General features: G+C 38.4%; 1 protein-coding gene across 1 annotated transcript in view; it reads right to left on the bottom strand.

Moving 5' to 3' along the window:
- Positions 1-436: 436 nt before the first annotated feature.
- Positions 437-13,818, bottom strand: part of SCIN (scinderin) — an 80,645-nt gene continuing 67,263 nt past the window's right edge. The window contains exons 12-16 of the mRNA XM_019443470.2: positions 8,373-8,550; positions 7,980-8,101; positions 3,935-4,012; positions 1,894-1,954; positions 437-1,260 (exon numbers count right to left, since the gene is read on the bottom strand). Coding sequence (XP_019299015.1) covers positions 1,133-1,260; positions 1,894-1,954; positions 3,935-4,012; positions 7,980-8,101; positions 8,373-8,550 — 567 coding nt within the window. The 3' untranslated portion in view covers positions 437-1,132. The remainder of the gene's footprint in view (positions 1,261-1,893; positions 1,955-3,934; positions 4,013-7,979; positions 8,102-8,372; positions 8,551-13,818) is intronic.

The following is a 13,818-nucleotide window of genomic DNA, read 5'->3' as shown; positions in this document are numbered from 1 at the left end:
TTTAACAGGGCCCAGGTTTCAGATGCACAATATATTTAAAATCTTTTTTAATTATGTAACTTTAGAAAGGTTGTTTAATTTTGACCACTTAATGAGGATGAATAAGAAATATTAAATTTGAGGAGTGCCTGGGTGGCTGAGTCAGTTAAGTGTCTGACTTCGGTTTAGGTCATGATCTCATGATTCGTGAATTCTAGTCCCGTGTCGGGCTCTGTGCAGACAGCTCAGAGCGTGGAACCTGCTTTGGATTCTGTGTCCCGCTCTCTCTCTGCCCCTCCCTGCTTTGTCTCTCTCTCTCTCAAAAATAAATAAACATTAACATTTTTTTTAAGAGAAAGATTAATTTGTATTTATTTGTGAATGAAAGTATTTAACCTTAAAACTAATTGTGTAATTAATTTACATGTCATATTTGAATAAAATGTCACAACAAAAAACCCTTTCAAAAAGAGGTATATTTTAATGATGAAAGACAGCATGAATGAATTTTTTTGTACATAGCCTTTGTGGTATTAAACAAGCACTGTCAAATATGTATATCCGGGTAGACTATTTTGTCATGAAAAAGCTGTGATTTCAAAGTCTTTTAAAAAGGCAAACATGGTAAAGTTACTCTTAGGAAATGACACTTGGGAGTTAATGGTGTCAGAGTCATATTGGCTGAAGAAGCAAAATAACAACAAACTTTTAAACCCCCCCTTAACATCAACCTCACCACAAATATACTATCCTTTTGAACACAACACATAGGAGAATAGCCTCAAAGGCATTATGGCTTACTTCTCTGGCATATTAAAGAAAAAGTTTGGCTAATGGCTCCTGATTTATAAAATTCCCTGATAAACTCCCCTAGATTATGCACAAATTTCATATAAAAAGATATAAATCCCAGTTTCCAGCAGAGCTACTCTTGGTCCACAACAAAAATTTACTTTAGGTGATTTTAAAATACTAACATAAGAAAATTCTAGTTAAAAAGAATTTCAAACCAATATTAGGCACAAAAACAATAGCCATACGGCTGAAGTTAACTTTCTAAAGTCCAACAAACAACAAAAACCTTCCTTCCCCCAAAACAGCAATGGGACAGTTGCGCCATAATATTTGTTTGGTTTTTCCTACAAAGACCAGTTTACCACCGGTGGGAATCCCAGCCCAGGAACCAGCCCGTGAATGTGGGTGGTTCATGGCCCTGTTTTACGATGACAATTGGTGTCCTCTTGTCTCTTCCAGAAGGGTCTGTCTCAAGGTACATTTTGGCTATAAAGAAATGCAGAGACATACACATTCGGTTAGTTTTGATTAACCTAAAATAACGACGGAATGAAAAGTCTTCCAATTAAAGTAATGGATCAAATTTTCATTGCCCCAAAATAGCCAGATACTGTTCCATATGAACAATTCCTTATTGATTTCTCTCAACTGCTATGGATTGCACATGAGCATCTCATGACTGCCTAAAAATAAACCAAACTTCAAAGAATAATCCTGACGGCATAATTATTCTTATACTTTTCAATAATAAACAGCAGCTGTGCCTGAAAGAACAGCATTACTCAAAAGGAATTTTAAAAGATCTAGGTTATCACAGTTATAGAGGTTTCAATAGTAGTTCAGTGAATTTAAATAATAATAATAAAATACTATTTCAGTGAATTTAAATTTTTCAGCACAAATTGATGTAACCATATTCTACATTAAGTAACAGAACCTATTTTTCTTATTCTGAAATTCTTCAGTTTAAAAAATTTCCATACTCTTTAGTTGTGAAAGTGAAAGCTTATTAGATTCTCCTCAGTTTGAATGTGTAGTTTTGAAAACTGGGCTGAGAAGAGCAGTCAGGGACTTAGTCATAACCATTCGGGGTAACAGCCTCCATGGGATCTCACTTACCAGACTTCAGAGATTCTGTTCTCTCGACTTCATTGGCATCTTTGCCAACCCAAATAAAAATCTGAAAAATGGAACAATAATCATATGTAGTGTTTGGGGAGTACTCATTCGGCGCAAGCCCTCAGGAAAGTGCTTCTCGCACACCATTCATTTATACTCTTCACCACAAGCCCTGGAGTTAATAAGGATGTGGACAAGGAGGTGAAGAGAAGTCACACCACTTTCCCAGTGTTTTCCGTATTAGGAGACACCTAAATGGATAGCCAGCCAGTTTGACTCCACATTTCACATCCTGATATTCCGTGTTTACATAGTATTTTCTAGTTTATAGACCTTCTCAAAACAACATATTGGCCATCTTCTGTACCCACTCCTGGAGAATGTAAGGCAGTCATTATCTCCATTTTAGTATTGTCTGGGGAGGACCAGGCTTAGTTTGTTTGTGGGGACCTCAGACTCCCTTTAGGAATATTTGACTTAAGCCTATAGTTTACCCCTATAAAACCGTATCCTGTAACACTTTGGTAAAAGTGCTATAATGTTTAGTATTTAAATATTGAGGTTTTTTTTTTTTTTTTAAACTGATGTAATTATATATTCCGTACATATTCTTCTTGTCAAATGTGTAGGTTGGGAACTTCAGTGCTGAATCATTCTCTTGAATTACCTTATACTTAAATCACTTTAGAATAACTTGTTGGCAGAGAAATTTTGGTCAAATTAGTTTTGGTTGTATTCTAATTCATACTGAAAGTACTGAAATATTTGCTTGCAGGGCACAGAACAAACCATGACATCATGGTAATATAAATGAAAAATGTGATTAAAAAAATAAAATGTAGTAAGGGAAATATTCTAAAGTATCCATGACTATAGAATTGACTACAAATGGAGAGAATTAAATTCTTCTGAATAAGGAAATGTCATTCTCATTTTAATTCTTAATACACAAAGGTGTTTTGACATGCGGTTTTAAATTTCGTATCTAGAGCAACCTGGGTGGTTCAGTCGGTTAAACGTCCAACTTTGGCTCAGGTCACAATCTCGCAGTTTGTGAGTGCAAGCCCCGTGTCGGGCTCTGTGCTGACAGCTCAAAGCCTGGAGCCTGCTTCGGATTCTGTGTCTCTCTCTCTCTCTCTGCCCCTCCCCCGCTCATGCTCTGTCTCTCTCTGTCTCTCAAAACTAAATAAACATTAACAAAAAAATTTTAAAAAATAAATTTCATATCTATAAATAAGTGATCCATTCACCTGGGGGAGAATCTGTAGTTAGGTGCCAAATTCAAATATGATTATTTCTAGACCAAGAAGCTAAGGTGTAAAATAAACAAATGGCTTTAGCAATTAAGAACAGATCTGAACGTAACAATTAGCAGGGTTCACTCTAAGACTAGGCCTAATTCAGATGCGGGTTTCATAATTGCTGTATACAAATTAATTCCTAATATATTTATTTTTCCCTTTCACTATTTAATCAGTTTACATAAAGGTTTAAAAAAAACCCCACAAAACCCAACTCTCAGATATGGCATGCCAAATCCCCATTCGTTTTCTCCCAAATAAAGATATATATAACAATAATGTATTTTACTGTGTAGATTCAAAACTATCCTGCATCTGTTTCTTCCCCAGGGGAAAGGTCCTCTATGACTTCATGTCAGATTTCAAGAAAACTTCTGAATCTCTCAGTCTTCCTCTTGGCATTGCACCTCCAAGGCATTGTACCCACTAATGCATTTATTAGTTAAATGAAGAGATGAATGCATGAATAAGTTAGGAGTGAAATGAAAAATAGTAGTGGTTTTTTTTTTCTTTTCTTAAAACTATACAGCCACAGATGGTAGCCATAGAATTATTTCCACATTAGGAAATAAATTGCTACAAGTACCAGTTTTACCTTTTGCCAGACTGTGTTGGGTCTTTTTGAAACACAGCCTAAATCCGTAGGTCCATTTATTATTAGACTTGCCATTTTTCAAAGCTGGTTTTGTGAGTTCCCAGCTATAAGCACACTTTCTTCTTACCATCAAATATAGTTTTACCTGTTCCCAAGCATCCAGTAACATGACATCATCTTCTGCCAAATCATCCTGGGTAAACTCTCCTGGAACTTCTTCAATCTGAAATGTATGAAGAAGCTTTATGATCCAACAGTAGAGCAGTAATTTTTCTAATATATAGGATATGAATGTATTGTATTCTTTTGGAGCACCACAAAAATAAAGTTTGCTAGTTTTTTTTTTTTTTGTTTTTTGGGGTAATAAAGATTATTTTTTTAATTTTTATTTTTTAATATGAAATTTATTGTCAAATTGGTTTCTATACAACACCCAGTGCTCATCCCAACAGGTGCCCTCCTCAATGCCCATCACCCACCCTCCCCTCCCTCCACACCCCAACAACCTCAGTTTATTCTCAGTTTTTAAGAGTCTCTTATGGTTTGCCTCCCTCCCTCTTTAACTTTTTCCCCCCTTCCCCTCCCCCATGGTCTTCTGTTAAGCTTCTCAGGATCCACATAAGAGTGAAAACATATGGTATCTGTTTTTTCTGCATGACTTATTTCACTTAGCATAACACTCTCCAGTTCCATCCACTTTGCCACAAAAGGCCATATTTCATTCTTTCTCATGGCCACGTACTATTCCATTGTGTATATAAACCAAAAGTCTTTATCCATTCATCAGTTGATGGACATTTAGGCTCTTTCCATAATTTGGCTATTGTTGAAAGTGCTGCTATAAACATTGGGGTGCAAGTGCCCCTATTCATCAGCACTCCTGTATCCCTTGGGTAAATTCCTAGCAGTGCTATTGCTGGGTCATAGGGTAGATCTATTTTTAATTTTTTGAGGAACCTCCACTCTGTTTTCCAGAGCGGCTGCACCAGTTTGCATTCCCACCAACAGTGCAAGAGGGTTCCCGTTTCTCCACATCCTCTCCAGCATCTATAGTCTCCTGATTTGTTCATTTTAGCCACTCTGACTGGCATGATGTGATGTGGGTAATAAAGATTTAAAAAATTGTTTATCTGTTTACTCATATATCACAAACTGATGGAATCTTGTCTGGGAAGCACAGTACTTAATATCAACACTGCACCTGAATGTCCTAGGTAGGCTACAGTCTGACCACAGCTCTATGACAAGCTCTATGACAGTCCTTGTGACAAGCTGCTTCACGGATTTCTGTCACCTTTGTAGTCCTTAAAGGTATTTGAGTTTATGGTCTAAGTATTAAGCTGTCTTTTATATTGTAGGCCAAGATTATTTTAATAAGATCAGCAGGTCTGGTCATTTTTTAAGTTGACAATTTTTGACAAGATGATACAACATAATATTCTGTAAGCAAAGTTTTATTATTATTATTTTAAATGTGTTAAATTCTGTTCTCTATAGTTAACATCAAAGGATACTCGGGAGGGTTAGTTTAACGCACCCACTACCAGTGGGCAGTTATTAATCTGAAGTTCACAAAGTTTAAAGGATTCTGGAAAAAGAACTCTCCTGATATTTAGGAAGGTGTGGTAGATTGGACTCTAGTCCCTCTGCTGTGTGACTTTGTGGTACAGTCCAGTAAGTGGAGGTAACCTTGTCTTTGGCCAAGTCAATTAGTAAATTTGACTCATCAAGGGCCCTCTTGTACTCCTGGGCTGAGTCATGGGAAAAACAGGCATCAATGGAACCACAGCCCAAAGGAGAATCTCCCAGCTGGGCCCAGCCTAAGTAAAGCTGGCCCCAGGCAACCTGGAGCTCTCTGAGCAGAATACACACTTGTCGTAATCTGATGAGATTCTGAGACTGTCATATAAAAAACAAACAAACAAAAGCTATTTACCAAAAGCAAAAAGTTAGTTTATATTGTTCTTACAGAATTTTTACCAATGACATAATGATTTATAAAAGCAAAAACCTAAAATATCATTTACTCCATGTCAGGCACTATTCTAATCCTTTATATGCAAGAACTGATTTAATATTCACAACAACACTATATAGTAGATACTAGGATTATCCCCATTTTATAGATGAGAAAACTACAGCACAGAGAAGGTTGTTGAAGGTCACACAGCCAGTAAGTAAGTGATACTGTACTTGCAGACTGGTTCTAAAACTTGTGCTTTTAAGCAACATGCTCTGCTATTTTATGCAAATCTAGTCTAAAGCCAGTTTTCAGCTTGTGATGATAAGATGAAAAACTTGTTAGTGACACTACTTTTCCTTAAATTGTGAAGAGAATAGGCAGAGTTCCAAAAATCAAACAAGAAAATGAGTAGGTGTTGAGTAAAAGTATATTTCCTTTAAATATGTTCATGACAAAAAAAAACCCCACAAAAACTAATAGATTTTTTCAAGTCTGACTGAGAACAAAGCCTAGGTATTATTTTTGTAAAATATATCTTCATTTAATTTTAGCAATGTGAGCATGTTAATTTTAGCAATGTGAGCAAACCATACTAAGAAATTATAGAAACATTAGTTGAATAAGAAGTTAGTTGGATGCCACATAAAATTAACAGTGAAAAGAGTAAAATAGATTTTTTTTCTAACAAGTTTCTAAAATACAGGGATTTCCTAGAAAGTAGGTGAGCAACTATGGTGCCCAACAGCCAAATATTTATCAAGACTCTAATTTTTAATTCAAACCTTTAATATTTAGGTCAAATCACTTCACTGTTTCAAGTGAACATGAGCAGTTTCTTCTTCAAAGCACTCTTTCAATAATTTTTTTAATGTTTATTTTTGAGAGAGAGACAGAGACAGAGAGAGAGAGAAAGAGAGAGAGAGAGAGAACAAGAGGGGGAGGGGCAGACAGTGGGAAACATAGAATCCGAAGCAGGCTCTAGGTTCTGACTTGTCAGCACAGAGCCTGATGTGGGGCTCAAATTCATGAACTGTGAGATATGACTAGAGGATAAGTCAGACACTTAACCAACTGAGCCACCCAGGTGCCCCAAAACATTTTATTTCTAGCAAGCAATGTACCTGGGAAAAGACTTAGGCAATTTTCATATGTGTTTGTGTGTGTGTGTGTGTGTGTGTGTGTGTGTGTGTGTGTATTGAAAAACAAAGCTTGTATTCACCAGGACATGGTGACCAAACCTTGAGATCAAATTTTATATAGGAAAGAATTTTGTCCTTTAAATAAAAAATTTACACGAAGCCCTCACATGTCAAACAGAGAAAACCAAATTTTTATGGTTGAAATGAGATGAGGGGCTGCACTCCAAGATATTTTGGAGCCCAGTATAAAATCAGTCTTGTACACAAATACTTTTACTTTGAAACATCTGGAACTCAAAGCCTGTGAATGAAATAAAACATTTTTGCTGATTTCAGTTAATTTGCAGGTGCATGTATAGCTTTCTCTGATTCTGCTCAATGATCATAATATTTCCATAATATTTTTATTCAGTCAATGTGGTGAAACTTTTAATCCCTGGGAAATTGAAGTGCAAAACTGACATAGTCTGCTCACAAACCACTATGGTTTCCCACAGAAAGTGTCAAATTATTAAATTAGTAAATCCAACCATATGCATATTCGTATCACAACAACCTCATGTTGACACAGGTGCAAAGCAGCTGATATTTTTATGAGCAGTTTGATTTATATAGTACTTGACAGTATTCCTATGCTTTCACATCCATTACATCATTGATTCTTTTTTTTAAGAATGTTTATTTAATAATTTTGAGAGAGAGTGTGTGTGCATGCATGCACATGGGGTAGGGGCAGAGAGAGAGAGAGAGAGACAGAGACAGAGAGGGAGAGTGAGAATTCCATGCAGGCTCTGCACTGTCAGCGCAGAGCCCAACATGGGGCTCTTTCTCACAAACCATGAGATCGTGACCTGAGCCGAAATCAAGAGTCCGAGGCTTAACCAACTGAGCCACCCCAATGCCCCACATCACTGACTCATTGACTCTTAAAGCGACCCTGCATAGAGCTAAGATTATCACCTGTTTGCAGACAAGCAAGCTAAAACTGAGAATCAGAGCACTAACATGGCTAAAAAGTGTCAGAGCCACACCAGAATGCCTCTCCCAAAGTCGTTCAGTTCTACTCCCATGTTCTGCAAGACACTCACAATGAATCTTCCAGTTTTGTTAGAGCAGCCATAAAGCCGAGGCGGATGGTCTTCTGCCTGGGTTTCTAGCAGTGGAGAAGTCTGGTAGCCCTTTTTCCCTCCAAGGGAATTCCAAAACTCCTCTGTGAAAAATACAACGAGTTATTGAATGCTTTTCCAGGAGCATGGAGTTGGTATTGCTTTACATTAACCTTGACCTTAATGTTAAGAAATTACTTAAATATGACACCCAATATGACACCCAATACATCACCCAATTTTGCAACTAGTGGAAGGATTTTTAATGCCCTGTAACCATTACAAAGGCCCTATTTATCAAAATAAATAAATACATGATTAGCAATGATACCAAATAGAAATGCTGGCTGCTGTCCTTCTCCCCACAGTACACACCTGGTTCCCTGCCTTCCCGAATCCTTGTGGTTCTGCATTTGAGGACACTCACTACATATTCTGCTCCTTTCTCCTCCTCCTGGCTAGCACCTCTTCCTATCCAGATGTAGCCATTGTTTTGCCGCAGTTTCAAGACAAAAACATCATTGGAATTCAAGGAATGTGCATCAACATCTACCTAGAGTATAAAGAAAAATAACACAGTGATTCAAATTCATTGCTGTTCCCTCAATAAACATGCCTGAGAAGCTGTGACAGGGACAAACCATCCTTTGCCTTTTGTCATGATCCCAGGGTGGCACTAGGACACCACTACGGTATTAGAAACATTGGGGGCAGCTGGGTGGCTTAGTCGCTTAAATGTCCCATTTTTGATTTCCACTCAGGTCATGATCTCACGGTTTGTGAGATCAAGCCCCATGTTGGGCTCTATGCTGACAGTGAAGAGCCTGCCTGGGATATTCTCTCTCTCTCTCTCTCTGTCTCTCTCTCTCTCTGTCTCTCTCTCTCTCTCTCCCTTTCTCTTTCCCCCTCTGCCGCTAGAGCTCTCTGTCTGCTTCAAAATAAATAAACACTTTTTTAAAAAAAGAAACATTAGTAGCACTTTTCTCCGTGTCACTTTAGAATGCTTATCTGCCCCCAGACAAGCATAGGGCTCTACAAATAAAATTACCCAAATGTAAGTGATAAGTAACAAAAATGATATTCAAAGAAATCATAAGAACAAGTATAGGCTATAAATGATGGTTGGAAAGTGGGTGTAATGTACACAAGTGACACACATAAAGCAAAAGATGTTCAGTTTTTCTTTCCCCAACTTAAAGGGGTTTTTCAAATAATCAAAAGGAAACCTTTCCAAAGCAGTCTACAGACTTAATGCAATCGCTATGAAAATACCAACAGCATTTTTCACAGAACTAAAACAGACAATCCTAAAGTTTGTATGGAACCACAAAAGACCCTGAAGAGCCAAAGCAATCTTGGAAAAGAAAAACAAAACTAGAGATATCACAATTCCAGACTTCAAGTTATATTACAAAGCTGTAGCAATCAAAACAGTATGGTACTGGCACATAAATAGACACCTAGATCAACTAACATGGAAAACCCAGAAATGAACCCACAATTATATGGTCACTTAATCTTTGAGAAAGGAGGCAAGAATATGCAATGGGAAAAAGTCTCTTCAACAAATGGTGTTGGGAAAACTGGACAGCAACATGCAAATGATACAAAATAGAAGATGCAGAAATGCATCTAGAATGCAAAAGAATGCAAAATAATGAAACTGGACCACTTTCTTACACAATACACAAAAATTAACTCAAAATGGTTTAAGGATCCAAATGTAAGACCTGAAACTATACAAATCCAAGAAGAGAGCATAGGCAGTCATTTCTCTGACATTGGCAATAGCAACATCTTTCTACATATGTCTCTGAGGCAAGGGAAACAAAAGCAAAACTATTGGCAGTACATCAAAATAAAAACTTCTGCACAGCAGAGGACACGACAAGCAGAGGACACGACAAGCAGAGGACACGACAAGATTAAGACAGCCGACTGAATGGGAGAAGATATTTGCAAGTGACATATCCAATAAAGAGTTAGTATCAAAAATATATAAAGAACTTATATAACCCAACACCAAAAACTACAAATAATCCAATTAAAAATGAGCAGAAGACATGAACAGACATTTTTCCAAAGAAGACATTTAGGTGGCCAACAGACACATGAAGGAATGCTCCACATCACTCATTATCAGGGAAATGCAAATCAAAACCACGATGAGGTATCACCTCACACCTATCAGAATGGCTAATATCAACAGCACAAGAAAGAACAAATAGTGGCAAGGATGTGGAGAAAGGGGAACCCTCCTACACTGTTGGTGGGAATGCAAACTGGTGCAGCCACTGTTTAGACAGTATGGAGGTTCTTCAAAAACCTAAAAATAGAACTACACTATGATCCAGTAATTGTACTATTGGGTATTCACCCAAAGAACATGAGAAACACAAATTCAAAAGGGTATATACATGCCTATATTTACTGAGGCAGCATTTACAATGGCCAAATTATGGAAGCAGCCCAAGTGTCCATCAATAGATGAATGGATAATAAAGAAGTGATTGTGTGTGTGTGTGTGTGTGTGTGTGTGTGTGTGTGTGTGTAAAACTTCCAGCTATATATATTACTGAGTCTAAAAAGCAACGAAATCTTGTCATTTGCAACAACATAGATGGAGCTACAGAGTATACTACCAGGTGAAATAAGCCACTGAGAGAAAGACAAACACCATATAATTCCATTCATAAGTGGATTAAAACAAACGAACAAAGGGAAAAAAGAGACAAACCAAAAAAAAAAAAAAAAAAAGACCTTTAACTACAGAGGACAAACTGATTATCACCAGAGGGAAGAGGGGAAGGATGGATAAAATATATAAAGGATATGAAGAGGACACTTATCTTGATGAGCCCTGAGTAATGTATGGAACTGGTGAATCACTATATTGTATACCTGGAATTAATATAACACTATATGTTAATCATACTGAAATAAAAAAAAAAACACCAAAAACTTACAAAGGACACCTAGGAATCATAAAATCGGAACTGGAGTCCAATGTTGGCAAAGAGATAACAATGCAAATTCACTAAAAGGTTATCCAGGCTCAGATAAATCATAAGTCAAATAATAAAAGACTACAGCAGATTAAAAACACAGCACTGACATGCCCCTTCCTTTCAACCACAAAGCCATGGCCACTCTCAGGGACTGGCCAGGTGAGCACAGCTGTGCTCCCTATGGCCACAGAGGAGTGAGAAGGACCCAGACGGGCCCAGACTCTCACCTGAGGGTGAGGCTGGAAGTGGAACCTCGGGGCAGGGCAAGCATGTGCAGGGTCGGGCCTGCTAGTGAGCCCAAGGGTCCCAGGATGGGTGTTTTCCTGCCTATGACCTTGTGATTCTGTGACTCTGTGTCAGACTCTGTGAGAACCTGTCTGACCACATGACTGTGTCACTGACAGTATGACTTTCTGCACAACTGTGGGGCTCAATGTGATGAAGAAGAACCAGTGAGAAAGACTGAGATGGAACAACCATGAGAGGAAGAAAACCCAAGTGTGGTGTTCTCAAGGCCAAGTGCAGAGAGCATTTCAAGAAGGAGGTGATGCTCAGCTGCCAAATGCTGGCACTTGGCCAACTGGGTTGAAGTGCCATCAACTAACATGGAGAGCTGGATTTCACCAGGTTTGCCAGGGCCCTATCCCCAGAGAGCGCCCCATGGGAGGAAGGAATCATTGGAAGTTCTGTTTTTTATTTGTTTTTTTAATTAAAATATAGTTGACACACAATCTGTTGGAAATGTTAAAGATGTGTTCCAGGGGTTGGTAACATTCAGGGAAGTGGTTATCATCCTTTTTCAGTAGGAACAAGGTCTCTTGGACCAACAGTCAAAGGAATCTATCAGATGTGATGATGGAGATTGATAGGAACCAGGACTTCCAATTTCTCATCCAAATGTCTCTTTATTGGTACAGAAGAAAGAGGTTGGATGATAGACAGGGGGCAACAGGCCCACACAGGGGCTAGTGTGACATCGGGGAGGTAGTTCCAAAATAGAAGATTATAAAGCATTAGCGTCCCAGGAGATGAAAACAGAAAGCCTCACAAACATGGTTTTGACTAGCACATTTCAGAGAGGCTAGGAATGTGAAGGCCAGTTTGAGAGGCTGAAAGGACACAAAGGAACCACATCACAGGGAGCTTGCATGTCTCATAAAGATGTGCAAGGAAGAGACCAGGAATGCAAGGATTCTTGTCAACTCTTCTATCTGACATCAGCTGAGTGTACCTGTAGATGAGAGCTTAATGGTTAATTTGATAGATTAAAAAAAATAATAATTAGTCATCATTGAACACATCAGAACCCATGTACAGAATGTTCTGGATGAGATCAGTGTACATGATAGCATTTAAATGATATGACTGAATGCGATCGTCATGGAGAGGGCCAAGACTGAGCCTTAGGCGGCTTGGAGGACACACAGCAGAGGAGAAGCAGAAACTGGTTTAGTATGAGAAGTGGAACAAAAACACTCTTTAGAAGTTTGGAAGAAATCTTGTAAGTGGCTTCAGAGGCCTGGTGAAAAAAATAAAATAAAAATAATAGTGTTTCAAGAAGCCAGGGAAGGGCAACTGTCACAAAGGCTAATGGAAGGTTAAGTAAAGGGGTCCGAAAAGATGGTGAATGGGGGCCACTGGCAACTAGATAACAGCATAGGCGTGGTGGGAATGGATGCCTGAGGAGAACGGCTTTACAGAGAAGAGGCTTACATGTGTACAGATAGGGAGTGAGCGAGGGCAATGCTTTTGAGGATCTGTGCTCTTAAGGAGGGCAGAGGAAGGATACGGTAGCTGGCAGGATTGGGGTCAAAAGACAGTTTTTAAAGGAAGATGGGAGTGTTTTGAAGGCATGCTTGTATTGTGAAGTAAATAATCCAGAAGAGAAGAACACACTGATGACACAGAAGAGAAAGGAGATTACTGCCAGCCATAATGATGAATGGGAAGTGAGATAAGAACATGGGACAGAGTGGAATCCAAGAAAGCCCGTAGGAAGGCAAGAGGGTGGGAGGTTCTGGACAGAAGTTGGTGGTGACAGGTGGTAAGAATTCAACCTTAGGACAGAAGTCACATTTTGTTTGTTTATGTAATAAACATGTATTAATTTATTTACCAATATATTACTTTTCACAAACATTAATTTGCATTGTTAATTTATGGATATGGGTATATCAATATGAATTTATAAAATAATTTAGTATTTATATATAAGTAACTTATAAAATATCTATGAATTGTTAAATATAAATAAACAAATGTATTCCACAAAACAGGCAAGAAGGAGAATATATATGAACAGATGCAGGCACAATGGTGAACTTGGGGAGTAGATAAGTGACTCCTGTGTGATTACGTTTATGTTCTCTGAAACTCTGACTCAGTTCTCAAAGGAGAGATCTGGAGAGTGGGGGATATGAAGGGTGTGATAGATGGAGGGGGTGCATGGATTCAGGTTTGAGATTGCTGGGATATGCATCCTAGAGTAAAGGGGCCAAATGACAGCAGATGGTTGTCAGAGATTAGATGTCTGAAACAGATTTCTGAGGTGCTAAAGTGATTGTCAATGGCAAGGTTTAGTACAGGACCACATGAGTGTGAGATAAAAGGGGTCAACAATAAGACTATTGGATGAGAGAAGCCAGAGTGATGGACATAGTCAAACAATGGCTGAAACCACCAAAGAATAAGAGGGGAAGGACTGGCAGCTCCATGGACAACAGCACAAGGAAGCTGAGGGACGGAGAGTCTGATAAGAAGGACAAAAGTCAAACAGCCAAGGGTGAGCAAGGAGGATATTCCAGCCGCCCCCA

This window comes from Panthera pardus, unplaced genomic scaffold (genome assembly GCF_024362965.1).
Source record: "Panthera pardus isolate Hobbes unplaced genomic scaffold, ASM2436296v1 HiC_scaffold_8, whole genome shotgun sequence".
NCBI classification, from domain to species: domain Eukaryota; kingdom Metazoa; phylum Chordata; class Mammalia; order Carnivora; family Felidae; genus Panthera; species Panthera pardus.
This window is presented reverse-complemented; position numbering and strand designations above follow the sequence as displayed.